Raw genomic sequence first — 25688 nt, forward strand, 5'->3', positions numbered from 1 at the left:
TGGTGGGATGGAGCAGGAGCTCCCTTCCCGCTTTTCCTGCTCCCGCCGGGAGGGAAGGAGGGATCACGGATTTTCCCCTTGATTTCCCAGAGAGCCGGCGCCAGGATCGGGTAAGAGCCAGAGCCAGGATATTCCATGGGAGCGGGAAAGGGGATCCGGCTGGGATCCCGTGTCCCACCGCTTCCCGAGGGACCTTCCTGCATCCCGGGATCCCGAGGTGATCCTGAGGTGATCCCACATCCCTCTGGATCTGTGGGAATTCCCGTCCCTCTGGGAAGTGGGATCAGCCTTCTCCAGCTGCTCCCTTGGGATCCCAGCACCCCGCCGGGGACGGGTGCTCCCCATCCCGCTGGGATACAATTCCCTGTGGGATTTGGGATTTGGGATTGGACCCTGTGCCACATCCCAGGCATTCTCATTCCATCCAGGCCGTCCTGATCCCGGGATCCTCGTGGGAGCAGTGCCATTCCTGCGGGATGTGGCCAGGAGGGCTTTAAGGCTCCATCCCCGTGGAAGCTGAGCTGGAAAATCCCGGGATCCGGAGCCGGCCATGCCGAGCCCCACGGCCCGGCTGCTCCGCGCCCACCAGGTGCCCGAGGTCAGTGGGAATTCCCTCCCTGATCCCGGGATCAGCGGGATTTGGGATGTGACACACGGGAACAGTGGCGGGGTCACCCCAAGGGGGCACAGCTGTGTCCCAGCTCTGGAATTCTGGGCATGCTCCCCATCCTTTTCTATTCCCATCTCATTTCCCATTTCCCACTCCCATCCCCATTCCCACTCCCATTATTCCCATTCCCTATTCCCATTATTCCCATCTCCATTGCCATTCCCATTGCCATCCCCATTATTCCCATCTCCATTCCCATCCCCATTATTCCCATCCCCATTCAGTTTGATTCCCATTCCCATTATTCCCATCATTCCCATCATTTCCATCATTCCCAGTATTCCCAGTATTTCCGTTATTCCCACGATTCCCATGATTCCCAGAGTTACCGGGAGCCGGGAATTCTCTCCGGGTACCGCCCCCCCCGGAGCTCGGCCTGCGAGTGCCTGCTCAGCCTCTTCGGGATGAACAACGAGACCCTCAACATCTGGACACACCTGGTGCCCGCCGGGTGAGTGCCCGCAGCCCCAGCACACCTGGGCACACCTGGGGGTGCCCCTCAACACCTGGGCACACCTGGGGTGCCCCTCAACATCTGGGCATGCCTGGTGGGTGTCCCTCAACATCTGGGCACATGGGGTGGATGCCCCTTCACACCTGGGCACACCTGGGCACACCTGGGGCTGCCCTCAGCCCCTGGGCACACCTGGTGGGTGGTTCTTAACATCTGGGCACACCTGGGCACACCTGGGCACACCTGGTGGGTGTCCCTCAACACCTGGGCACACCTGGGGTGCCCCTCAACATCTGGGCATGCCTGGTGGGTGTCCCTCAACACCTGGGCACACCTGGGCACACCCAGTGGCTGCCCTCAGCTCCATGGCACACCTGGGCACACCTGGGGGTGCTCTCAGCCCCTGGGCACACCTGGTGGGTGGCCCTTAACAACTGGGTACACCTGGGCACACCTAGCGGTCCCCTCAACACCTGAACACACCTGGACACACTTGGTGGGCGTCCCTCAACATCTGGGCACATCTGGTGGGTAACCCTCAACACCTGGGCACCCCTGGCACACCCCTGTAGCCCACCTGGCGGGTGCCCGGCGCTGACCCCCGCCCCGGCTCCCCCCAGGTATTTCCTGTGGCTGCTGCTGGCCCGGCTGGGCGGTGCCGGGGCGGAGGCCGGGGCGGGGCCGTTCCTGGCCTACCTGGGCACGTGCGCGCTGTACCCGCTGGCCTCGAGCGCGGCCCACGCCCTGGGCGCGCTGGGCGGGCGCGGCCGGCACCGCGCCTACTGCTGCGACTACGCCGCGCTCAGCCTCTACGGCCTGGGTCAGCATGGACGGGATATCGGGAATGTCGGGATGGATGGGATATTGGGAACAACGGGATGGACGGGATATGGGAATGTCGGGATGGACGGGATATCGGGAACGCCGGGATGGACGGGATATGGGGAATGTCGGGGGATGGATGGGATTTGGGGAATGTCGGGGATGGACGGGATCGGGAATGCCGGGATGGATGGGATCGGGAATGACGGGATGGACGGGATCGGGAATGACGGGATGGACGGGATCGGGAATGACGGGGATGGACGGGATCAGGAACGCCGGGATGGATGGGATCGGGAACGACGGGATGGACGGGATATCGGGAATGACGGGGATGGATGGGATATCGGGAATGTCGGGATGGACGGGATATCGGAAATGACGGGATGGATGGGATCGGGAGCACCGGGGGATGGATGGGATGTGGGGAATGCCGGGGGGATGGGATCGGGAATGCCGGGGGATGGACGGGATATCGGGAACGCCGGGATGGACGGGATATGGGGAATGCCGGGGGATGGACGGGATCGGGAATGACAGGGGATTTATGGGATCGGGAACGCCGGGATGGATGGGATACGGGGAATGCTGGGATGGACGGGATAGGGAATGCCGGGGATGGACGGGATTGGGAATGCTGGGGGATGGACAGGATCAGGAATGCTGGGATGGATGGGATTGGGGAAATCTGGGGGGATTTATGGGATTGGGGATGGATGGGATGTGGGAACACTGGGATGGACGGGATCTGGGAACGCCGGGATGGACAGAATCGGGAATGCCGGGGAATGGACAGGATCTGGGAATGCCGGGGGATGGACGGGATCGGGAATACTGGGGGATGGATGGGATTTGGGGATGCTGGGGGATGGATGTGATCTGGTAATGCTGGGGATTTATGGGATGCGGGAATGCCGGGGTATGGATGGGACCTGGGAATGCCAGGGGATGGATGGGATCTGGGAATGCCAGGGGATGGATGGGACCTGGGAATGCCGGGGGGCATTTATGGGATTGGGGAAATCTGGGGGTTTTGTGGGATGCTGGGGGGATTGATGAGATTTGGGAGTTCCAGGGGGTTGGATGGGATGTGGGAATTCAGAGGGGATTTATGGGATTTGGGGAATGCCAGGAGGATTTATGGGATGTGGGAATTCTGGGGGGATTTGTGGGATGGGGGGAAATCTGTGTGATTTGGGGGATGCCGGCAGGATTTATGGGATTAGGGGGTGCCAGGGGGTTTGTGGGATTTGGGAGTTCCAGGGGGATTGATGGGATTTGGGAATTCTGGTGGGGGATTTATGGGACTGGGGAAATCTGGGAAGCCCAGGGGGAGGATGAGGAGGAATTCCAGGGAATTCCGGGGTTTGGAGCTGACGGCCCCGCTGTGCTTCCAGGCTCGGCGCTGGCCTATTCTGCCTACGCCTTCCCTCTGGAATGGGTCGGGAGCACATTCCATGATTTCTACGTTCCCGTGGCCGTGCTCAACTCCGTGCTCAGCACTGGCCTGTCCTGCTATTCCAGGTGGGATCCAGCAGCACTGGGAATTCGGGATGTGAGGGGTTTGCTCACGGGCTGGGCCAGCCAGGAGGTGGGGAAGGGGAGAGGGGGAATTTTTACCATTGGGAGATGAGGAGAATTCAATTATGAAAATGTGGGATAACGGGAGGAGCTTCAATGTTTGGGAAGTTCCAAAGGGGATTTGTGGAATCCTGGAATGGTTTGGACTGGGAGGGAACTTGGAGGTGATCCAGGTCCACTATCCAGGTTCCCAGAGAAGCTGTGGAATTCCCTGTGTATCCCATGTGGAATTCCCAGTGTTTCCTGGTGTATCCCATGTGGAATTCCCTCTATATTCCATGTGGAATTCCTGGTGTATCCCATGTGAAATTCCCAGTGAATCCTACGTGGAATTCCCTGTGTTTCCCTGTGTATCCCACGTAGAATTCCCAGTATATCCCATATAGAATTCCCTGCGTATCCATGTGGAATGCCCAGTGTATCCCACGTGGAATTCCCCGTGTTTCCCTGTGTATCCCGTGTAGAATTCCCAGTGTTTCCTGGTGTATCCCATATGGAATTCCCTGCGTATCCTGGGATATCCCATGTGGAATCCCCGGTGTATCCCGGTGCATCCCACACAGAATTCCTGGTGTTTCCCAGGTTTCTGGAGGCGGAGCGGCCCTGCCTGAGCAAAGCTTTCCGAACTTTGGCCTTCGTGTATCCCTACATTTTCGACAGCATCCCAGTTTTCTACAGGGTGCGTATCCCGCAAAATCCTGGGAAGTTTCAGCTGCCTCAGCCTGGAATTCTTTGGGAAACCAGGCCCGGCTCGGGGTTTGAAAGGCAAACAAACTCCGGCAGGAAAAAGCCCTGGGATATTTTTTCCTGCTCCAGTTGCTGGCGAATTCCTCCCACTTCAAAGGGCTGGAAAATTCCTGCCTTGGGAAGCTGGGAGGGGCCTTTTCCAGGGATTAAACTGGAGCAGGGTGAGAATTTGGGCTGGCAGGAGTGGAGGTGATGGGTGTAGGGAGCTGGGAATGGCTCCTTGGGACTGATGGATCAATCCTGCTTTTTTCTGGGAAGCAGGGTTGGAGTGGGGCTGAGGGCAGTGGGGAAGCGGGAATGGCTGTGGCTCCTTTGGGATGGATGGATGGATGGATGAGGGATGGATGGATGGATGGAGGGATGGATGGATGGATGGATGGATGGATGGAGGGATGGATGATGGAGGGATGGATGGATGGATAGATCACTCCCATTTTTGCCGGCAGCTGTCCCGGGGCGCGGCCGGCAGCTGCTCCGAGGGCTCGCTCCCGCTGCATTCCCGGCACAGCCTCTGCGCCCTCCTCACCTTCCTGACCTTCACCTCCCGCCTGCCCGAGCGCCTGGCGCCGGGGAGCTTCGACTTCATCGGTGAGCATTGCTGGGAATGCCGGGAATAAACCCCGGGAATGCTGGGAATAAACCCCATAGAACCCCAGGAACAAATTCCCTGGAGCCACAGACATTGGGAATAGGAATTACAAGGAGGATGAAACCCCAGGAACTGGGAGTAGGAGTTTGTAGGATGATGAAACTCCAGCAATCAGGAGCAGGAATTCCTGGGATAAATATTCCATGGATGCCAGGTGAAGCGGGCTGAGCGGGATTCAGTCCTGGAATCCTGGAATTCTGGGATGTTTTGGATGGGCAGGGACACCTCCCACTATCCCAGAGCCCTCCAAGCCCCCGCAGCATTCTGGGGACGTAGAACCCACCTGGCCCAGCTGAACACCCCTGGAATTTCCATGGAATCTCCATGGAATTCTCAGGAGTTTTCTGTCGCAGGGCACAGCCACCAGGTTTTCCACATCTGCGGGATCCTGGGAACGCTCTTCCAGCTGGAAGCTGTCTCCATGGACATGGCGGAGCGGCGGGGCCGCCTCCCGCTGCCCTCTTCCCTGGAAACCTTCGGATCCCTGGGAATGGGAGCGGCCGCCAGCTTGGCCATCCTCGGGGTCTGCTTCCGCAGCCTCCGCCCGGAAAAACCCCGGGAAAAATCCCACTGAATCAGGGATTTCCAGGAGGAGTCCCATTCCAGAGGTGTCCGTGGGGGAATTGGATAGCCTGGGAATGTTTCTTTGGGGATTTCCCAAGGGAAAACTGCAGCGGTTTTATCCGTGGACGGGCTGGGAAACGCTTCCCGTCCCGTTGTTATCCACAGGGAAAAGCGTCAAATAATCAGGATTTCATCCCTGAAAAGGGAGGGAAGCACTCCTGCTTCCCAAAGAATCCGGGATCCCTCAGGTCTGCCGCGGGGAGAAATCCAGGGAATGTTGGCATCGCCAGCTGGGAGATTCCCGGTGAAGGCAAGCAGTCCCTGATTCCCGTTTTCCCCTTGGATGTGGCATTCCTTTGGAATTCCAAGCCTTGCACTCAGCCTAAGTGCCTGGAAAGGTGGGATGGAGGGACTGGAGTTTCCCTCCCAGTTTAATTCCCACTGGCTTTACTCTTTATCTGGGAGAAGGGATTCCAGGAGAGCCCCAGTGGGATGTCCCTGCAGGAAAGCTCTTCCAGGGTCTCATTCCAGGAAATCCCGAGAAGTTCATTGCCGTGGGAATTCCGAGTTTCCATGGCGGGGGAGGATGGAATTAAGGAATTCCACCCTGCCCTGGGTATTCCCAGGATGGATCCCAGGATTGGGGGTGGGAGACAGGAGAACCTCACACCCCAACCTCCCGGGATTTGGGATGCCTCAGGAAAAGGTTTTGAATCTTTTGGGATTGGGATCTGCAGGGAGATGCCAGGAGAAAAGCAGGATTTGGGACACCTCAAGAGTTAAAAGCACCCTGGAATTTTGAAGAATTCCCAGGATTCTCCCTCTGCTGTTCCTTGTTTTCATTCCCCGCTGCTTCTGGAATTTGCAGGAGGAGCCTGGAGCTCCAGGCTTTTCCAGGATCCAGTTTTTCCTCCTGGATTTCCCTGCGGGAATGCGGCACACGCTTTATTCTTTGGGAATATTTTCCTGGATAATCCCGCGGGTCTTCCGTTAATTTCCTTTCCTTGCCTTTGCTGAGGTCTGGCTGCTGCACTTTGGGAGCTGCTGGAATTTGGGATATCACAATAAAATCCGGGATGAACGGGTTAAATACGGGATCAATCAACCCTTGGGAACCCTGAGCGGGATTTTCGGGATATTTATAAGCACTGGAATTGTTTTTCCGATGGTTTTATTAAAATAATATAAATCGCTGATTTTATTCTGCTTAATAATAAAAATATTCCTGAGAGAACAAATTCCTTTGGAGATCATGGCTGATAATTCCAGAGTTTATTTACTTTGGGAGCTGCTGCCGTGACCAGGGAGGAATCCGGCCGGGATTGGAGAGCCCGGAGAAACATCGGGAATCATCCCAGAATTATTCCAGGTCGTTCAACTTTTGAACTGAAATCCTCCCGTCCTCTCCAGTGCCGGGAATTTTGGGAAAACTGCATTCCAAAGGGGATGGAATGCCAGAATTCCGTAGGATCCTCTGGCTGGACCCATGGAATGGGTGATGCTGGATCTTGGAGCGGCGCCGGGAGAGGATTTTTCCTGCTTTTTACCAAAAATCTCAGGATTTTCCTCAATTCCCTTCCCAGGAGAAATGAAAACTCCGTGTCCAGTTGTTCCAAGGAAATAAACAGGGATATTTATTTGTGGAATGTTGATCCACACCAAATGCCAGAGGAATTTGGGGTGAAATCCCAGCAAACCTCCCTCATCCCTCCTAAGCCACGTGGGTTTGGGAAAGCTGGAATAGAGCAGGAATTTCAGGCTCCTCCAGGTGATTTTATCCCCTTTTTAAAAAAAAATATCCTTGAAGTGCCTTGTAGAAACATTCAGGAATTTGGACTAAAAATGGGAAATTTAAATTCCTTTGAAATTCCCTGGAATTTAAAAGGAATTGAATCTCTCTCCCCAGTACCCCATTGGAATCCATTCCCTGGGAAGGAAGTTTGCTTTTCCCTGGACTTGTTCTGCTGGATTTTTCCCACGTGCCCCAACACCACATTTCCACAGTTATTTTCCACCACGGATCATTTCCCACAGGTTGGGAATTAACTAATTTCCATCGGGTTGGGAATTAACTCGTTTCCTACAGGTTGGGAATCATTTCCAACAGGTTGGGAATTAACTCATTTCCAACTGATTGGCAATATACTAATTTCCATCGGGTTGGGAATGAACTCATTTTCCACACGTTGGGAATTAACCCGTTCCCACAGTTTGGGAATTATTTCCAACACGTTGGGAATGAACTCATTTTCCACACGTTGGGAATTAAGCCGTTCCCAAAGTTTGGGAATTATTTCCAACACGTTGGAAATTCACTCATTTTCCACAGATTGGGAATTCAGTAATTTCCATCGGGTTAGGAATTAACTGAGTGACTGGTTCACCTCTAGGCAGGCACACAGGGAAGCTCTGGCCCTGCAAACGGTCTGCATTCCACCTGTTTTCCTGAAAATTTGGAATTAAACGGATGAAAAGGGAGGGGAAAGAAGCCAGGATGGGCCGGGGCCGGGATTCGAACCCGCGTCCCCCCGCCCACCACCGCCACCAGCAGGGGGCGCCCGCGCCTCGGGCCGCGCCCCTTTCGGCGTCGCCACGGTGACGCTATGCGTGATTACGTCAGCGGCGCCGCGCTCGCTGATTGGTCGGATTTGAATCTCACGGGCGCGCGTCCGCCGCCCGGTGCCAGCCCCGCAGCGCGAGCCCCGGGCCCTGTCGCGACAGCGGCGGAACCCGCGACATGAAGGCGGCGTGAGTGGCTCCGCAGCCCCGGGCGGGGAGGGGGGTGGAGGGGCGGCCTGAGGGGGTCCCGGGGAGCGGCGGGGCCGCCTTCAGCTCCTTCCCGCTTCCTTCGCCATCCCGGTGCTCCCGCTCTCCCGGCGCTCCCCTCCCCGGCCCGCTCCTCCCGGCCCCTCGGCTGTCTCCCCTTCCCCTCTGCCGGTTCCCGGTGTCCCTCACGCTCTCTCCCCTCAGTAGGGCCAGGACGCCGCGGAGGCCGAGGAAAGCCACGAACCCCACGCAGAAGGACCCGGTGGGGGTGAGTGCGGGGTGAACTCATCCCGGGCTCCCCCATTCCCACCCCGACACGTTCCCGGCTTTATTCCCGCCTTTATTCCCGGGTTTATTCCCGGTTCCCGCTCATTCCCATCCCTGTACTGCTGTATTTATCCGTTTCCCAGTCCCAGGTTCATTCCCAGATTTATTCCCGGTTTATCCGTGTTTCCCTCGGTCCCACCTCTCATTCCAGGTCTATTGCCGGGTTTATTCCCGGTTTATCCCTGTTTCCCAATCCCAGGTTAATTCCCAGGTTTATTCCGGTTTCCCTCATTCCAGGTTCATTCCCAGGTTTATCCCTGTTTCCCAATCCCAGGTTCATTCCCAGATGTATTCCCGGTTTATCCCTGTTTCCCAATCCCAGGTTCATTCCCAGGTTTATCCCCGTTTCCCTCATTCCAGCTCTATTGCCGGGTTCATTCCCAGGTTTATTCCCGGTTTATCCCGGTTTCCCTCATTCCAGGTTCATTCCCGGGTTTATCCCTGTTTCCCAATCCCAGGTGTACTGCAGGGTTCGTTCCCAGGTTTATTCCCGGTTTATCCCTGTTTCTCTCATTCTCAGATTCATTCCCGGCTCATTCCCGGTTTCCCCCCCCTCCCAGGGGTACTGCCCGTTTCATTCCCGGTTTATTCCCGGTTTTTCCCCCCTGCCAGGGGTCCACTCCCGGTTCATTCCCGTTTTTTCCCCCCTGCCAGGTGTACTGCCCGGTCCATTCCCGGTTCATTCCCGGTTTTTCCCCCCTGCCAGGTGTACTGCCCGGTGCATTCCCGGTGCATTCCTGGTCCATTCCCGGTTGATTCCCGGTTTTTCCCCCCTGCCAGGTGTACTGCCCGGTGCATTCCCGGTGCATTCCCGGTTCATTCCCGGTTTTTCCCCCCTGCCAGGTGTACTGCCCGGTCCATTCCCGGTTCATTCCCGGTTTTTCCCCCCTGCCAGGTGTACTGCCGCGTGCGGCCGCTCAGCCGGGCAGACCAGGAATGCTGCATCGAGGTCATCAACGGCACCACGGTGCAGATCCACCCTCCCGAGGGCTACCGGGTCTTCAGGAACGGAGAGTACCGCGAGGTAACGGAATTCCCGCCTGGAATTCGCCTGGAATTCCTGCCCTGCCCCTGGAAGTGTCGGTGGAGCAGCCTGGCTTAGCGGGAGGCATCCCTGCCCAGCCATGGGGTTGGATTTAAGGTCCCTTCCCATGCAAAGTTCTGGAATTCCATTAATTCCATCCAGCTCCTGCTCTCCCAGGGTTTCCCATGGTTTGTGGCACTTGCAGAGTGCAAAAACCGAAGGTTTTCTACCCAAAAACACATCTAGGGCAAAAAACATCACTTCCTGATCTGTCAGACAGATGGGAAGGACCTTAAAGCTTATCCCATTCCATGGGAATCCAACCTGGCCTTGGACACTCCAGGGAAAAGGAATCCTCACCTTCTCTGGGTGGGAATTTTAACTGGGATGTGGAGTATTTTGTTTCTAATTTCAGCTGAAAGTTCCTATGGGAAGGGCATTAAGGGGTCTTCAAAGGTTTAAATAAAACAGGCAAAGCTTAATTAGTGGAATGTTAATTTAATTGAATGAGGTTTTGTTCAGAAATTTGGAATTCAGCTATTTCCTTAAGGAAGAATTTTGATGGAAAAATGACCATCAAAAATTAAAATTTGTTTAAACATTTATTAAAATAATTCATTAAAAATGAAAGCAGTTTGAAATTTAGGACTATTAAAACTAATTTTAAAATTAAAATAATTCATTAATTTTAAAAATTAATTTAAAATTAAAATAATTCATTAAAAAAATAAAACCAGCTTGAAATTCAAGACTGAAAACCGAGGCTGGACTGGAAAAAGATCCAAAATTAACAAAATTCCATGAGGGAATAGCCACAGTGGATGTTCCTTTGCTTGGATTCGGGAGGGAGCTGAAAGGAAATTCCAGCTTTTAGCTGCACTTTGGGAATTCTCCGCTCCCTGGGATCCCTCTGGCCGCTCCAGGCTGTGGGGCTGGAATTCCAGGGTGGTTTTCCCTCTCCTGGCAGACACAGTATTCCTTCAAGGAGGTGTTTGGCACGCTGGTGGTGCAGAAGGAGCTCTTTGACGTGGTGGCCAAGCCTCTGGTGGAGGATCTGATCCGGGGCAAGAACGGTGAGCAGAGCTCCTCTCCCGTGTCCCCATTCCCAGGATTCCTGGGCTCCCAAGGTTTGGCTGGAACTGTGGCTCAGCTCCTCACAGCACACCCCCTAGAAGCTCTGTGTGGAATGGGAATCCTGGGAGGGTTTGGGTGGGAATGGATGATCCGGGGTTCCTGAGGTTTGGTCGGAGTTGTGGCTCAGCTCCTCACACAGGATGGGACTTAATGGGGTTCTCTTGGGCTCTTCCCTTGAAGAAATGAAGGAAAAATTGGAAAAAAAATTGGCAAATATTTAATTAATTAGGTAATTGTATCCCACTGAAATTCCCAACCTGTTCCTGCTGTTCTAACAAGAGATTTCAGCTTGGAGGAAGCCATTCCCTTGGAAGCTCTTTCTGGAATCCTGGGATGGTTTGGGTGGGAATGGATGATCCAGTGCTCCCAAGGTTTGCTTGGAGCTGTGGCTCCTCACACCACACCCCTGGCAGCTCTTTCTGGATAGGAATCCTGGGATGGTTTGGGTGGGAGTGGGTGGTCCCATGCCATGGAAGTGTTGTTGGAGCAGCCTGGCTTAGCAGGAGGTGTCCCTGCCTTTGGCAATGGGATTGGCTTTAGGCTCCCTTCCCACCCAAAGCACTCTGGAATTCCATGAATGATGCATCTCTGCTCTCCCAAGTTTTCCCATGGTTTGTTGGAGTTGCAAGTTGTGAAATCAGCATTTTGGGCTTTTAGCACAGCTCATTTTCAACTCCCAAAAAAGCATCACCTCCTAAACCATCGGATCTGTGGGAAGGACATTACAGCTTATCCCCTTCCATGGGCAGGGAAACCTTCCAGTGTCCCAGGGTGCTCCTAGCCCCATCCAGTCAGGAATATTCCAGGGATGGCACAACCCTTGCCAAGCCAGGGCTGGTTTGTGGCTCTTGGAGAGGGATGATGGATGTTCCCAGCTGTGACCACTTTGGATGGTGTGCAATATGTGAGGTGGGTTGTTTTTTTTCCCTGATCCCGTTGATTTCTCCCTTTTCCCTGCATTCCCAGGCCTGCTGTTCACCTACGGAGTGACGGGCAGCGGGAAGACCCACACCATGACAGGATCTCCTGGGGATGGGGGGCTCCTGCCCCGCTGCCTGGCCATGATCTTCAACAGCATCGGCCCCTTCCAGGCCAAGAGATTTGTGAGTGCCTCCCCACATCCTCCCCACAGCCCCAAATCCATGGATTGCTGCTCCAAAGCTCCCACTGGAGGGCTTGGAAGAGGGAAAAAAAACCCCAAACCCATGCCAGGGTCCTCATTCCAAAAGGGTTTGAATTTCTGGGAATGCTTTTAAAGCATTCAGTGGTTTGGTGCTTGTTGTCCAAGTCCATCCTAGGAAAAATCTGTTAAAAACACATGGGAAGGAATCCAGCCAGGGATGTTTCAGTACTGATGGCCAAGGTGTTCCCTTCCTCGCTAGGATGGGTGATAAATAAACGTATCTTTAATTAATTAGGCAATTGCATCCCACTGAAATTCCCAATCTATTCCTGCTGTTCTAGCAGGTGAGTTCAACGTGGAGGAAGCCATTCCATGGCTTTTTTTCCCCTGGAAACAGTGACAAACACTGGTTTGGTGCTCCGTATTTCCATAGTGTTCCACTTCATTTCAGTTATTCCCATAAAACCAAAAATTAATTGTCTCCTCATGAAATTAGGGATATTTTTCCAAAGGTGGGCACATGTGATGCCTAAAATATACTGAAATAATCCTGGAATTCTCATCCTTGGGAGCTTTTCTAAAATATTATTTAGCAAATTGTTTTTGTCAGATCTTGCTGGGTGAAGTGCCAATGAGGGGCATAGTATTAATAAATTAATACCAGCCTAATCAGACTAATTAATGAATCAAATAATGCTTTGTTGGCCAGCACCTGGCTGTTGGAATTGGCTGAAATTCCTGGTTTTTTCCTCAGGTTTTCAAGCTGGATGACAAGAACGGGGTGGATGTGCAGAGCGAGGTGGAGGCTCTGCTGGAACGCCAGAGGAGAGAGGCCCTGCCCACCCCAAAAACTCCAGCTGGGAAGTGAGTGACTCTGGGAATAGCAGAGGGAATTTATTCCCTACAAATGGGGTTTAACTTCTCTTGGGCTCTTCCCTTGAAGAAATGAAGGAAAAAAAATTGGCAAATATTTAATTAATGAGATAATTGTATCCCGCTGAAATTCCCAATCTATTCCTGAGGTTCTAACAAGAGATTTCAGCTTGGAGGAAGCCATTCCACAGCTTTTTTCCCTGAGTTTTTGGCCTTTTTACCCCTCAGAATTTTTGGCCTTTTTCTCTCAGAACTTTTGACCTTTTCCTCTCAGAATTTTTGATCTTTTTCCCCAGAATTTGAACAGGATCTTCAAGTTGCTATCGTCCCTGGGTAGGGTTATTAATAATAATAATTAGTAAAATATTAATGGGAAATGAGTGTGTTCCCTGTGGTTTGAGCACTTCTTTAGATGAGAAGACTTAGGCTCAGCCTATTTTTTTATTTTTAAGCCAGGATTAAAACCCCTGGTGTTGAGTAAGACCCCAGCTCTGTGAAGCCTGAACAAACTGAACTTTGGATTTTCCAACCAAATCCGGTGAAGTTCAATTTGGAGCTATTTCCATCGAACCACAGAATTCCCTCAGCTGGATCATGGAATTTCCACTTGGAATTCCCTCACTTGGATCATGGAATTCCAGCCATGGAATTTCCTCAGCTGGATTATGAAATTCCAGCCATGGAATTTCCTCAGCTGGATCATGGAATTCCAGCTATGGAATTTCCTCAGCCGGACCATGGAATTCCAACCATGGACATTTCTCAGTTGGATCATGGAATTCCCCCGGCTGAATCATGGAATTCCAGTTATGGAATTCCCTCAAGTTGTATCATGGAATTCCAATCATGGAACTCCCTCAGCTAGATCATGGAATTCCAACAATGGGCATTTCTCAGTTGGATCATGGAATTCTAGCCATGGAATTCCCCCAGTTGGATCATGGAATTCTAGCCATGGAATTCCTTCAGCTGGATCATGTAATTTCCACCATGGAATTCCTTCAGCTGGATCATGGAATTTCCATCTTGGAATTCCAGCCATGGGATTCCCTCAGTTCAATCATGGAATTCCAGCCATGGAATTCCCTCAGTTCGATCATGGAATTTCCATCCTGGAATTCCCCCAGTTGGATCATGGAATTTCCTCAGTTAGATAATGGAATTCCAGCCATGGAATTCCCCCAGTTGGATGATGGAATTCCCCCAGTTGGATGATGGAATTCCCCCAGTTGGATGATGGAATTCCCCCAGTTGGATCATGGAATTTCCTCAGTTAGATAATGGAATTCCAGCCCTGGAATTCCCCCAGTTTGGATCCTGGAATTCCCCCACTTGGATAATGGAATTCCCCCAGTTTGGATCCTGGAATTCCCCCAGTTAGATAATGGAATTCCAGCCATGGAATTCCCTCAGTTGGATCATGGAATTCCAGCCATGGAATTCCCCCAGTTTGGATCCTGGAATTCCCCCAGTTTGGATCCTGGAATTCCCCCAGTTGGATCATGGAATTCCAGCCATGGAATTCCCCCAGTTGGATCATGGAATTCCGACTCCTGCCCCCCCGGAAGAGGAATTTTCCCGAATGTCGCGCGTTTCCCCACCCAGCCCTGCAGCTCCGCTCTGAGCTGTCCTGGCTGCCGGGAATCCCGTCCCAAATCCCCGTTTCCCGCAGGAGGCAGCTGGATCCCGAGTTTGCCGACATGATCGACGTGCAGGACCAGTGCCGGGCGGAGGAGGTGGACGAGGACAACGTCTACGGCGTCTTCGTCTCCTACATCGAGATCTACAACAACTACATCTACGACCTGCTGGAGGAGGCTCCCTGCGACTCCATCAAACCCAAGTGAGTTGGGAATTCCGGGATGGGCCCAGGCCGCGCTTGGGAATCGGCGCCAAGCCGCTGGAAGGGGTTTGGGATGAGAGCAATGGGATGAGAGGAATGGCTGCAGGGTGTCTGCGTCCTGTTCCGACATCCACCGTCTGCTCTGAGCCCACCACGCCCAGGGGAGTTTGGGAATTCCCTATTCCCAGTCCTGGGAGGCTTTTGTAGGATCTCCACCCTGGTTTTTTGGTTCTGACCTTTGGGAGCTTGGCTCAGAATTCCTGGGAATCGCTGTTGAATACACATGGAAAGGAGTCCAGATGGGAAGGTTTCAGTAGTGATGGCCAAGGTGCTCCCTTCCTCGTTAGGCTGGGTGATTAGTAAGGAAATATTTAATTAATTAGGCAATTGTATCCCACTTAAATTCCCAGTCTATTCTAACAGGTGATTTCAGCTTGGAACAAGCCATTCCATAGCTTTTTTCCCCTGGAAACGGTGAAAAACACTGGTTTGGTGCTCCATATTTCCACATTATTCCACTTTGACATTAGTAATTCCTGTAAAACCAGAAATTAGGGATGTTTTTTAGGGATATTTTTTCCAAAGGTGTGCATTTTTGATGTCTAAAATCAATAGGAAAAGTCTGCAAAATCCACTTGGAATCCATGGATTGAAATTCCAACTCCATTAAGGAAGCCCCTCAGTCCTGTATTAATTAAGGAGTGGTTGATTAACAAAGACTAATGAGGGCAAAGCAAACTGGGAGCTGTCTCCAGGGTCTTCATTCCAGAAGGTTTTGAATCTCTGGGAATGCTTTAAAACCATTCCCAGAGATTCAAACACTGAATGGTTTTAAAGCATTTTAAAATAAAATGGGTTCTTTAAAATTAAAATTTCAATTAAAATTTTAAACAGTAAATAAAATTTAAAAAAATTATAAGGTGTTTATTCCCAAAGTCCATCCTAAAAAAAAAAATCTGGGATTATTTCTCCCTCTGGAAGCTGCAGCATGGAAAGATCTGAGGCAGAAATCAAGGATTTAATATTTTTCCCCATTTTTTTGGTAGGTGGAACAATTGCAACACTCCTGTGAGAAATGGAGACTTTGTGTATGTGTCCAATGTCTTATTCCCATTATTCCAGTGCTGTTTTCCTTGAGTAGAAGCAGAAAATTCCCTGCCTTTCCTTGCTTTCCTAGGAAATCTAGGATGTTCTCCTTGCTTCTGTGTGCTTGTAGAAAAGCAATAGCTGCCACCAAAGCAATTAATTGCAATTAAATAGCTGCTAATTAGAACAATAGCTGGAGTGTCACTAATCTTGGCTGTGTGTCCATGTCCTGTATTCCCTCTTCCATCTTTTAGATGGATAATTGACCTTTTCCCTCCGAATTTTTTATGTTTTCCCCTCAGAATTTTGACCTTTTATCCCTGGATTTTGACCTTTTCCCCTCAGACTTGTGACATTTTCCCTCCAAATTCTGATTTTTTCCCTCTGAATTTTGTCCATTTTCCCTCAGAATTTTTGACCTTTTTCCCCTCAGAACTTTGACCTTTTTCCCCTCATAATTTTGGATTATTTTCCCCTCGGAATTTTGGGTTATTTTCCCCTCAGCATTTTTGGACTTCTTCCCTTCAGAATTTTGACCATTTTCCCTCCAAATTCTGAATTTTTTTCCCTCCAATTTTTGACCTTTTCCTGCCAAATTTTGCCCTCTGAGAAAATCTGCATGGCAAGAAGCTGCACAGAGAACTGCCCTCCACTGGGATTTATTTGGATTTTTTCCCTCTTTCCCGCTATCCCAAAGACCTCCCCAGTCCAAAATCCTTCGGGAAGACCAGAACCACAACATGTACGTGACGGGCTGCACCGAAGTGGAGGTCAAATCCACAGAGGAAGCTTTTGAAGTCTTCTGGAGAGGTAAAAATCTCGGAATTCAGGGCTGATCCCACATCCCAGCCCCTTAAACATTATCCACGAGCAGGGCAATTCCGCTGGATCCGCCCCATCCTTGGGATGGAGCATCCACAGCTTCTCCGGGCATTTTAGGGCCTCCCCATTCCCAGCCCTTCCCAGTGTCCCACCGCTGTGAAACCCCTCACACCCCGATGCTGGGGAGGCTGGGGGCTGTGGGAAAGCAGCAGAATTTTGGGAATTTGGGGTGTCTGAGCAGGGCAGAAGAAGCGGCGCATCGCCAACACGCAGCTGAACCGGGAATCCAGCCGCTCCCACTCCGTGTTCATCATCAAACTGGCACAGGCTCCTCTGGATGCTGATGGGGACAACGTGCTCCAGGTGAGTTCCGGGTCATTCCAGGAGAATTCCAGGAGAATTGTACGGAATTTACCTTGGAAACAGCTCCCCTGCCTCAAGTCTGGAGGTGACAGAGTTAATCGTAAAGTTCGGTGTTAAAACAGAAATTTAACCGATTCCTTTGGTTTTCACCTTTTCCTGTGTTTGGGAATCTGAAATCTGGGGAATTGGAATGATCCAGCAGCTTTCAATCCCTGGCCCAAGGCAGAAGGGATGTGCCAAACTTCCCAAAAAAAGCTGTGCCGCTGTCTGGGCTGTACCAACCCCTCTGAGCCCATATCCAACACATTCTTTGGAAGTGGGTCTTGGGGTGAGGTGTCCCCCAGCCCTTGAGGGGGAATCTGGAGGGATCCAGGGTTTCTTCTGTATCCCAGGAAAAGGAGCAGATCACCCTGAGCCAGCTGTCCCTGGTGGATCTGGCAGGAAGTGAGAGAACCAACAGGACCAAAGCCGAGGGGAACAGACTGCGGGAGGCAGGTAGGAACCCCCTGGAGCACCCTGCTAATTAACCCTGCTATTTAAGCTCCTGCTAATCCTCTCTCCTAGGGAGGAATCCCAGGAATTGCTGAAGTGCTCTGTTAGGATCAGTTAGGATTTGCTGACCTCAAATCTTCCCACAAGTTTGCAGCAGCACTTCAGTTAATTAGAGCAATTATTAACAAATATCGTTAATTAGGCAATTTATTCTTCTGACTAATCTGGGAACATGATCCAAGGGCTGCTCATGGAGTTATTTTGCCTTGTGTTTGCTTCTTTTAGGGAATATCAACCAGTCGTTGATGACATTGAGGACGTGCATCGAGATTCTGCGGGAAAACCAGTTGTATGGAACAAACAAGGTGGGCAGCCCTTCCCTCTTGTCCTTGAATTTCATCACCTGCATAAGGAAAACTCACGGGGTTTTCCCTGGCCTGTGTTCCCAGATGGTTCCATACAGAGATTCCAAACTGACTCATCTCTTCAAGAACTATTTCGATGGAGAAGGGAAAGTTCGGATGATTGTGTGTGTGAATCCCAAAGCTGAGGACTACGAGGAAAGCCTGGTAAATTCCCTTTTTCACTTGCTCCTGCTCTTCTTTTCCTGTTTTTCCCTGGAATCTTGTACTCCAAGAGATATAAAGAATTATAATTGTTTTTTGAGGGCGTCAATTATAATTGTGTGGGATAAATCTGCTCCCCAAATCTTGTTTTTGCTGTTCATATTACACCTGCTCCTTGCTTGGAAAGTGGGAAAGGGTTTCCTTCCTCACAGAATTCTTGGTAAATTCCCTTTTTCCATTTTCTCCTGCTCTTCTTTTCCTATCTCGTACTCCAAGAGATATAAAGAATTATAGTTGATATTTGAGTGCATCAATTATAATTTTGTGGGATAGATCTGCCCTATGAGTCTTTGTTTTTCCTGCTCATATTACACCTGCTCCTTGCTTGGAAAGTGGGAAAGGTTTTCCTTCCTCACAGAATTCCATGGAGCCATATTTGGGTGTTTAATCCCTCCTATTCCAAGAATTCCAGCTGTCTCTGCCCAAGCTTTTGTGGCACCCTGTGGGGAGGTTTCTGGATGATCCCGAACCGTGGCTGGGAACTCCTTGCGGTTTCAGCCGGATAATTCCTCCTTTCCCCCTCAGTGACTCAGCCCCGCTCCCAGTGCCAGCTCCAGGTGCTCCTGGTGGTTTTTCCCTGTTTTCTTGCAGCAAGTGATGCGTTTTGCAGAGATGACGCAGGAGGTGGAGGTGGCCAGGCCCCTGGACAGGCCCCTGTGCGGGCTGACGCCGGGGCGGCGCCTCCGGAACCAGGCGTTCCGGGAGGAGCTGTCCCGCAGGCTGGAGCTCAGGGGCGGCCCCGTGGGAGCAGGTGAGGGCTGGAAGGGGGAGTCCTGCTCTGGGAATGTCCACCTGGGAGAGGGAAGGATTCAGGGAAAAGTTAGAGAGCCTTCCAGAGTCTTAAGGGGCTTCAGGAGGGCTGGGGAAGGGATTGGGATAAGGGATGGAGGGGCAGCACACAGGGAATGGCTTCACATTGGAAAATGGGAAATTTTGGTGGGATATTGGGAAGGAATTCCAGGCTGTGAGGGTGGGGAGGGGCTGGGCTGGAATTCCCAGAGTACCTGTGGCTGCCCCTGGATCCCTGGAAGTGTCCAAGGCCAGGCTGGAATGTGGGACATTGGGAGGTGTCCCTGCCCATGGAACAGGATCACTTTAAGTTCCTTTCCAACCCAAACCATTCCATGATTCCAGCAGAGTTTTCTGTTAGGAATTAAAGGCTGGGAATTAAATTTTAAACCAATTCAATTGAGCCTTAACTGTGTCAGGCTGAACCTCAGTGCCCTGGGAACAGTGTCCCTGTGGAGGTTTCCAACGAATTCTACAGGATTGGGATGAATCCATGATCCCAATATTGCAGCTCCTGACAGGAAATTGTGCCAAGGAAATTGTGGGATGTTCCTGGATGTTCAGGAGCTGCTTTTAGTAAAACAAGGAGTCAAGGATGTCACATTGAATCCTTTCCCATCCATCACCTCTTTGGAAACCCATAGCTCCCATCAATCATTCCCAGTTTTCCACGATCCTGCCCCTTGTCCATTGGAGTTTTCCCATCCTGCTGAGGGATTTTCCATCCTGCAGGACCAGAGGAGCCATCTGCTGCTGAGCTGTTCTTCCAGAGCTTCCCTCCCCTGCCTTCCTGCGAGCTCTTGGATATCAACGATGACCAAACGCTCCCAAAACTGATCGAGGCCCTGGAGCAGCGCCACAAAATGAGGCAGATGCTGACAGAGGAATTTGCCAAAAACGGTAGGGATTTGCCCCAAATTGGAACATCAGGGCAAAACTCAGATTTGGTGCCCTTATTATTCCTCAAAGGATCCCCCTAGCCTCAATTTTCTTGTTCAGATTGGCTGTTTCAACCTTTTTTTGAGGAATTTTAGGCTTTAAATTTGTTGTGGAAAACAGAGGTTTGGATGTTCTGGGGATAAGGGAGAAGATTAAAGATAAAATAGAAAATATCCAAATTCTCTTCCAGTTCTTGCCTTTAAAACAATGCTGCAAGAATTTGACTCCAGTGTTGCATCCAAGGAAAATTATATCCAAGGAAAACTGTCTGAGAAGGAGAAAACCATAACAGGGCAGAAGACGGAGCTGGAACGGCTGGAGAAGAAGATTAAAACCTTGGAGTACAAGGTCAGTTGGGTCATCTTGGAGCACAAATGTAATTTTTTTAAAATGGATTATTGGCAAATTCCTTGCCATTGGGAATAAATATTTTTATGGAACTTTTGCTGAAAATTTGCGGGCTTTTTTAGGAAGTGAGGCTTTTAAAACAGCAAAATCAGCGATTTATCATTGAAAATTGAGATTTCCTGGGAAATGCAAGCAGGGATTCCTGGATTAGAAGGTTGTGTTCCCACCCAAATCCTTCCTCTCTTCCTGCAGATCGAGATTTTGGAGAAGACAGCCACGATTTACGAGGAGGACAAGAGGAACCTGCAGCAGGAGCTGGAGAGCAAGAGCCAGAAGCTGCAGCGGCAGGCGTCGGACAAGAGGAGGCTGGAGGCCAGGCTGCAGGGAATGGTGGCTGAGACCTCCCTCAAGTGGGAGAAGGAATGTGTGAGTGCAGGAATGGGGGGAAAAAGGGGTCAAATTATTGGGAATTTGGGGATTTGGGGTGTGGGGTGCACGGTTTGTTGGTGTGGTTGGTGTTTGTGGGAATTGCTGGTTGGAAATTCCTCCTTGGCCTTGTGGAGGTTCTTGGGTAGCTCTGCTGTAGGAAAGGAAAAGAAGAAGGGAAGGGATTTAAGGGAAGGAAAGGGATTTAAGGGAAGGAAAGGGATTTAAGGGAAGGAAAGGGATTTAAGGGAAGGGAAGGAAAGGAATTTAAGGAAAGGAAAGGAATGGAATTTAAGGAAAGGAAAGGAATTTAAGGGAAGGAATTCAGGGGAAGGGAAAGAAAAGAAGGCAAGGAAAGGGCAGGGAGGTTTGGGCTCTGCTCCCAAGGAACAAGGACAGGAGGAGAAGGAACAGCCTCAGGCTGTGCCGGGGTAGGCCCAGCTTGGATTCTGGGAAAATTCCCTCATGGAAAGGGTTGTAAGCATGGGAACTGCCCGGGGAGGTTTGGAATCCCCATCCCTGCATGTATCCGTGGAACTCCTGGACGTGGCACTCGGGGCTCCAGGCTGGGTTCAGTCCCAGCTTGGCCTCGCTGATCCTGGCGGGGTTTCCAGCCTCAGCAATTCCATGTTTTCCCCTGCTTTCCCTGTCCCTGCAGGAGCGGCGGGTGGCAGCCAAGCAGCTGGAGATGCAGAACAAGCTGTGGGTGAAGGACGAGAAGCTGAAGCAGCTCAAGGCCATCGTCACTGAGCCCAGAGCTGAGAGGCCAGAGAGGCCATCCCGGGAAAGGGAGCGGGAAAAGCCTCTCCCGAGATCCGTGTCTCCTTCCCCTGCTCCCGTGAGTCACTCCCAAACCTGCTGGATTTAGGAAACAGCATTTTTAGGGATGAAGCACAGGGATTTTAGACATTAGTAGCCCCCAAGCACAGAGTTGGAGCAGCTTGCTTTGAGTTCCTTGTCTGCTGTTTTTTTCTTCATCCATTCTCCCACCTCCTGATATCCTCAGGAACAGGAAATCCCTGGATTTTTCTGTCCCTGTGTGCTTGGAGTCTCCTGTATCTCACTGCTCTCTCCCTTCTTCCCAGAGCTGAGGTTTGAGCCCAGACTTGGAGCAGCTTGAGTTTCTTTTCTTCTGTTTGTTCTTCATCCATTTTCCCACCTCCTGATATCCATAGGAACAGGAAATCCCTGGATCTGTCTCTCCCTGTGTCTCACTGATATTTCCCCTCTCTCCAGAGCTGTGGTGTCCCTGCTGAAGTTTGAGCCCTGAGCTGGAGCAGCTTCAATTCCTCGTCTTGTCTCTGTTCATTGTTTATCCATTCTCCCACCACCTGCTATCCACAGGAACAGGAAATCCCTGGACCTGTCTGTCCCTGCATGGTGTCCCTGTGTGACTGCACGACGCCTCCTGTGTGTCACTGACGTCTCCCCTCTCTCCAGAGCTGTGATGTCCCTGCTGAAGTTTGAGCCCTGAGTTGGAGCAGCTTGAATTCCCCGTGTCCTGTTTGTTCTTCATCCATTCTCCCACCTCCTGATATCCACAGGAATGGGAAATCCCTGGATTGGTCTGTCCCTGTTTGCTTGGAGTCTCCTGTGTCTCACTGCTCTCTCCCTTCGTCCCCAGAGCTGTGGTGACCCCGCTGAGCTCGGGGACAGCCGGGTGGCCCCGCGGGCGCCCAGGCGCTCCAACTCTTGCAGCAGCATCTCTGTGGCCTCCTGTGTGCTGGAGTGGGAGCAGAGGGGCCCTTCCTGCGAGCCAGACAGCATTCCCAAATCCAGGATTAAAGCTGGAGCAGAGCCAGGCTTGGCCTGGCCCAGCCCTGCCAGGAGGAGAGGGATGTGCTGGAGCCGAGTGCTGGAGGTGCCCAGGGATAGAGAGGAGCTAGAGCAGGAAGAGGATCCGTGCTGCAGGGTTAGTCCTGGCCTAGTGGGGCTCAGCCTGGCTTAAAGGTTCTCTGTCCTTGAGCCTAACGTAGAGTAGAGCTGTCCCTAATGTGTCCTGCTGGTCCCAGTGAGCCTGGCTGCTCTCGCTGCCCTCTTGGTGTTTGGAGCTTCCTTGGAAGTTGAGAATTCCCACTTTTAGGGAGCTCTGAGGTGGCCACACTCTGCTCTAGCCATGGGTGTCCTCATGTTTTTCCCTGTTGTTTTCCTTTCCCTGGTGTTTCCCTTTTCCTGGCATTTCCCTTTTCCTTTCCCTCTCCCTTGTGTCTCCTCCAATCCCTCCTGCAATTTCCCAGCTTCCAAGGTGCTTCTGGGAGTTTTTCCTGCCTGGAAACATTCCTTGGATAAACCTTTTGTGTGCCTCAGCTTTAATTTCCTAGTTCCCATTAAACTGGGAGCTCTGATTCCATGAATTATTTGGCTCCTTGAGGATTCAGTCCAAGAGCACTTCAGGAAAACAGAGGGGGACAATCTCTTCCTTTGTCCCCTCCTTCCTAGGTGTGGAATGCAACAGATTGGACAAAAATTCCCAAGAAATAGGACTTGACATGGAATATTCCATCCATAAAAAAAACCCCAGGAGTTGGTCTGGAATATTCCATGGGTAATTTGATGCCAAGCTCATGGTGCTGGCTTCGGGATTCAATCCAAGAGCACTTTAGGAAAACAGAGCAGGGCAATCCCTTGGGCTGGTGCTGTGAATTTGGAAATTTGGGAGGAGCTTTCCCAAACTTGAGGAGACTTAAAGGAATGTAACAAATTGGACAACACGGGGATAAAATTTCCATTAAATAGGAATTGGCCTGGAATGTTCCACCGATAACTTGATGCCAAGTTCTTGGTGGTGCCCTCAGGATCCAACCCAAGGACCAAAATTTTGTCTTTCCCACACACCCATCCCATCCATTCCCTGTGCCCATCCATTCCCAGTTCTCATTCCCTGTTCCCACGTTCCCAGAGCGCTCCGGTGGCGCTGCTGCGGGCGCGGCGTTCCCGCAGTGCCGGGGAGCGCTGGGTGGATCCCTGTTCCCCTTCCCATTGTTCCCATTCCCTGTTCCCATTGTTCCCATCGTTCCCATTCTCATTCCCTGTTTCCACGTTCCCAGAGCGCTCCGGTGGCGCCGCTGCGGGCGCGGCGTTCCCGCAGTGCCGGGGAGCGCTGGGTGGATCCCTGTTCCCGTTCCCATTGTTCCCATTCCCCGTTCCCATTCCCTGTTCCCATTCCCCTCGTTCCCGTTCCCCATTCCCTGTTCCATTCCCTGTTCTCATTCCCTGTTTCCATCGTTCCCAGAGTGCTCCGGTGGCGCCGCTGCGGGCGCGGCGTTCCCGCAGTGCCGGGGAGCGCTGGGTGGATCACCGGCCGCCGTCCCACGTGCCCACGGAGACGCTGCTGCAGCCGCGCGTGCCCAGGGCCATCACCGTGGAGGCCCCCAGCGAGCGCGCCCTGGCCAGGTGTGACCGCTACCTGCTGACCCACCAGGAGCTCGCCTCCGACGGGGAGATCCAGACCAAGCTCATCAAGGTGACCTCGGGAGTCTTGGGAATGTTGGGGATGTTGCGTTGGAATCGTCGAAATTGCGTAAAAATTACACAAGGAGTTCCTGGATGTGGCGCTCTGGGCTGTGGGCGAGGTTGAGATCCAGACTGAGCTCATCAAAGTGACCTTGGGAATTGTGGGAATGTCATTGGAATTGCTGAAATTTTGTTAAAATTACCCAAGGAATTCCTGGATATGGCACTCGGTGCTCCAGACAAGGTTGAGATCCAGACCGAGCTCATCAAAATAACCTTGGGAATGTTGCTTTGGAATTGTTGAAATTTAGTTTGGCATTTTCATGGTTGGGTTCCATGATTTGTGGGATCCCATGATTCATGGATTCCATGATTTGTGGATCCTATGGTCCATGAATCCCATGATTTGTGGGATTCCATGATTTGTGAATCCTATGGTTCATGGGATTCCATTATTTGTGTGGATCCCATGATTTTTGGGGTCCCTTGATCCATGGATCCCACGATTTATGCATTTTCCTGTGGAAAAAGGCAACAATCCATTGGCAGTGAAATGGGAGGAGCTTATTTGTGTCTGTATCTCTTTGGGCTGGAATTCTGGGATGAATCCCAGTGTTGTTCCTGTCCCAATCCCGCTTTTCCTTGTCCTGTTCCCATTCCAGGGGGATGTGTTCAAGACCAGGGGTGGGGGCCAGGCCGTGCAGTTCACAGACATCGAGACCCTCAAGCAGGAATCTCCCACCGGGTGAGTCCAGCCTCTGGAATCCTGGAATTCCCAAAATTCCAGTCGTGGAACCTTGAATTTGAGCTTCAGGAGTCCTGGAATTCCCAAGGTTCCAATGATGGAACCTTTCATTTGAGCTTCTGGAATTGTGGAATTCCAGGTGTGTGCATGGAACTTCTTCCAGGCTGGATGATCCAATGAGAACATCCAACTTGAAATCCCATAAACTTGGAAAAACTTATGGGTGCTGGAGCTGCTGGATCCAAGATTTATTAAGGAAGAATAAAGGGGTTTCCCGGTGTTGGAATGTGGCAAATTCCATGAGGTTTGTGCTGTAATTCCACAAATTCCCGTTCCAGGCGGAAGCGCCGCTCGTCACCTCCCGATCCCGACCCTGCTGGGGACGTTGTGGACTCGGAATGGACGGACGTGGAAACCAGGGTGAGCTGGGAATGTTACCCTGGGTCCTGGAATTCTGGCCTGGGTTGGGAGGGAACTTCAGCTCCTCCCAATCCAGCCATTCCATGGGCACTTCCCGCTATCCCGGGCTGCTCCGTCCAGCCCGGCCTTGGACGGTCCAGGGCTGGGATTCCAAACCCCTCTGGATGAGGATTTGGGAGTGCTGGGAGCTGGGAATGGTGGGCAGCAGCGGATCCTGACCTTGGTGTGTTCCCAGTGTTCCATGGCCGTGGAGATGAGGGCGGGATCAGCGCTGGGACCGGGATTCCAGCACCACGCCCAGCCCAAGTGAGTGCTCCTGGAATTCTTTCCTGACAACTTCCAAACTTTGGGAATGCTTTCCCCCTGGCTTTGCTGCCCTTCCCACATCAGGTTTGCATTCCCAAGTGGAATATCAGGGATGGCAGTGGGAATGCCCTGGATTCCTTCTCCTGCCCCTTTAACCTCTGGCTCACATTGTCCATTGGGAAATTCCAGTTTCTGGGGATTGGGAAGTTCCACTTTCCCAGGATTCCATTTCCCTGTGGGAGGAGGGAACTGCGGTGGAAGTCCTGCTAAAATTCCAGCTGCATCATTATGGGACC

General features: G+C 51.8%; 2 protein-coding genes across 2 annotated transcripts; both read left to right on the forward strand.

The window, feature by feature from the left end:
- Positions 1-550: 550 nt before the first annotated feature.
- PAQR5 (progestin and adipoQ receptor family member 5) lies at positions 551-5497 on the forward strand (the record flags this gene model as incomplete). Its single annotated transcript, XM_084213771.1, has 7 exons — positions 551-598; positions 994-1121; positions 1745-1944; positions 3344-3470; positions 4110-4206; positions 4721-4862; positions 5277-5497. The coding sequence occupies 7 exons, from the start codon at positions 551-553 to the stop codon at positions 5495-5497; spliced, it is 963 nt and encodes a 320-aa protein (XP_084069897.1).
- Positions 5498-8224: 2727 nt separating this feature from the next.
- On the forward strand, positions 8225-25396 carry KIF23 (kinesin family member 23; the record flags this gene model as incomplete). Its single annotated transcript, XM_084213820.1, has 22 exons — positions 8225-8235; positions 8461-8521; positions 9476-9604; positions 10572-10677; positions 11705-11841; positions 12616-12725; positions 14407-14577; positions 15624-15665; positions 16361-16473; positions 16727-16848; positions 17241-17343; positions 17626-17705; positions 17790-17909; positions 18558-18717; positions 19488-19655; positions 19885-20042; positions 20295-20468; positions 21127-21306; positions 23701-23931; positions 24584-24666; positions 25005-25086; positions 25322-25396. 22 exons carry the CDS (start codon positions 8225-8227, stop codon positions 25394-25396), a joined length of 2616 nt encoding a protein of 871 aa, XP_084069946.1.
- Between the last annotated feature and the right edge of the window lie 292 nt (positions 25397-25688).

This window comes from Fringilla coelebs, assembly GCF_963513975.1.
Source record: "Fringilla coelebs genome assembly, chromosome: 12".
Taxonomy (NCBI): Eukaryota; Metazoa; Chordata; class Aves; order Passeriformes; family Fringillidae; genus Fringilla; species Fringilla coelebs.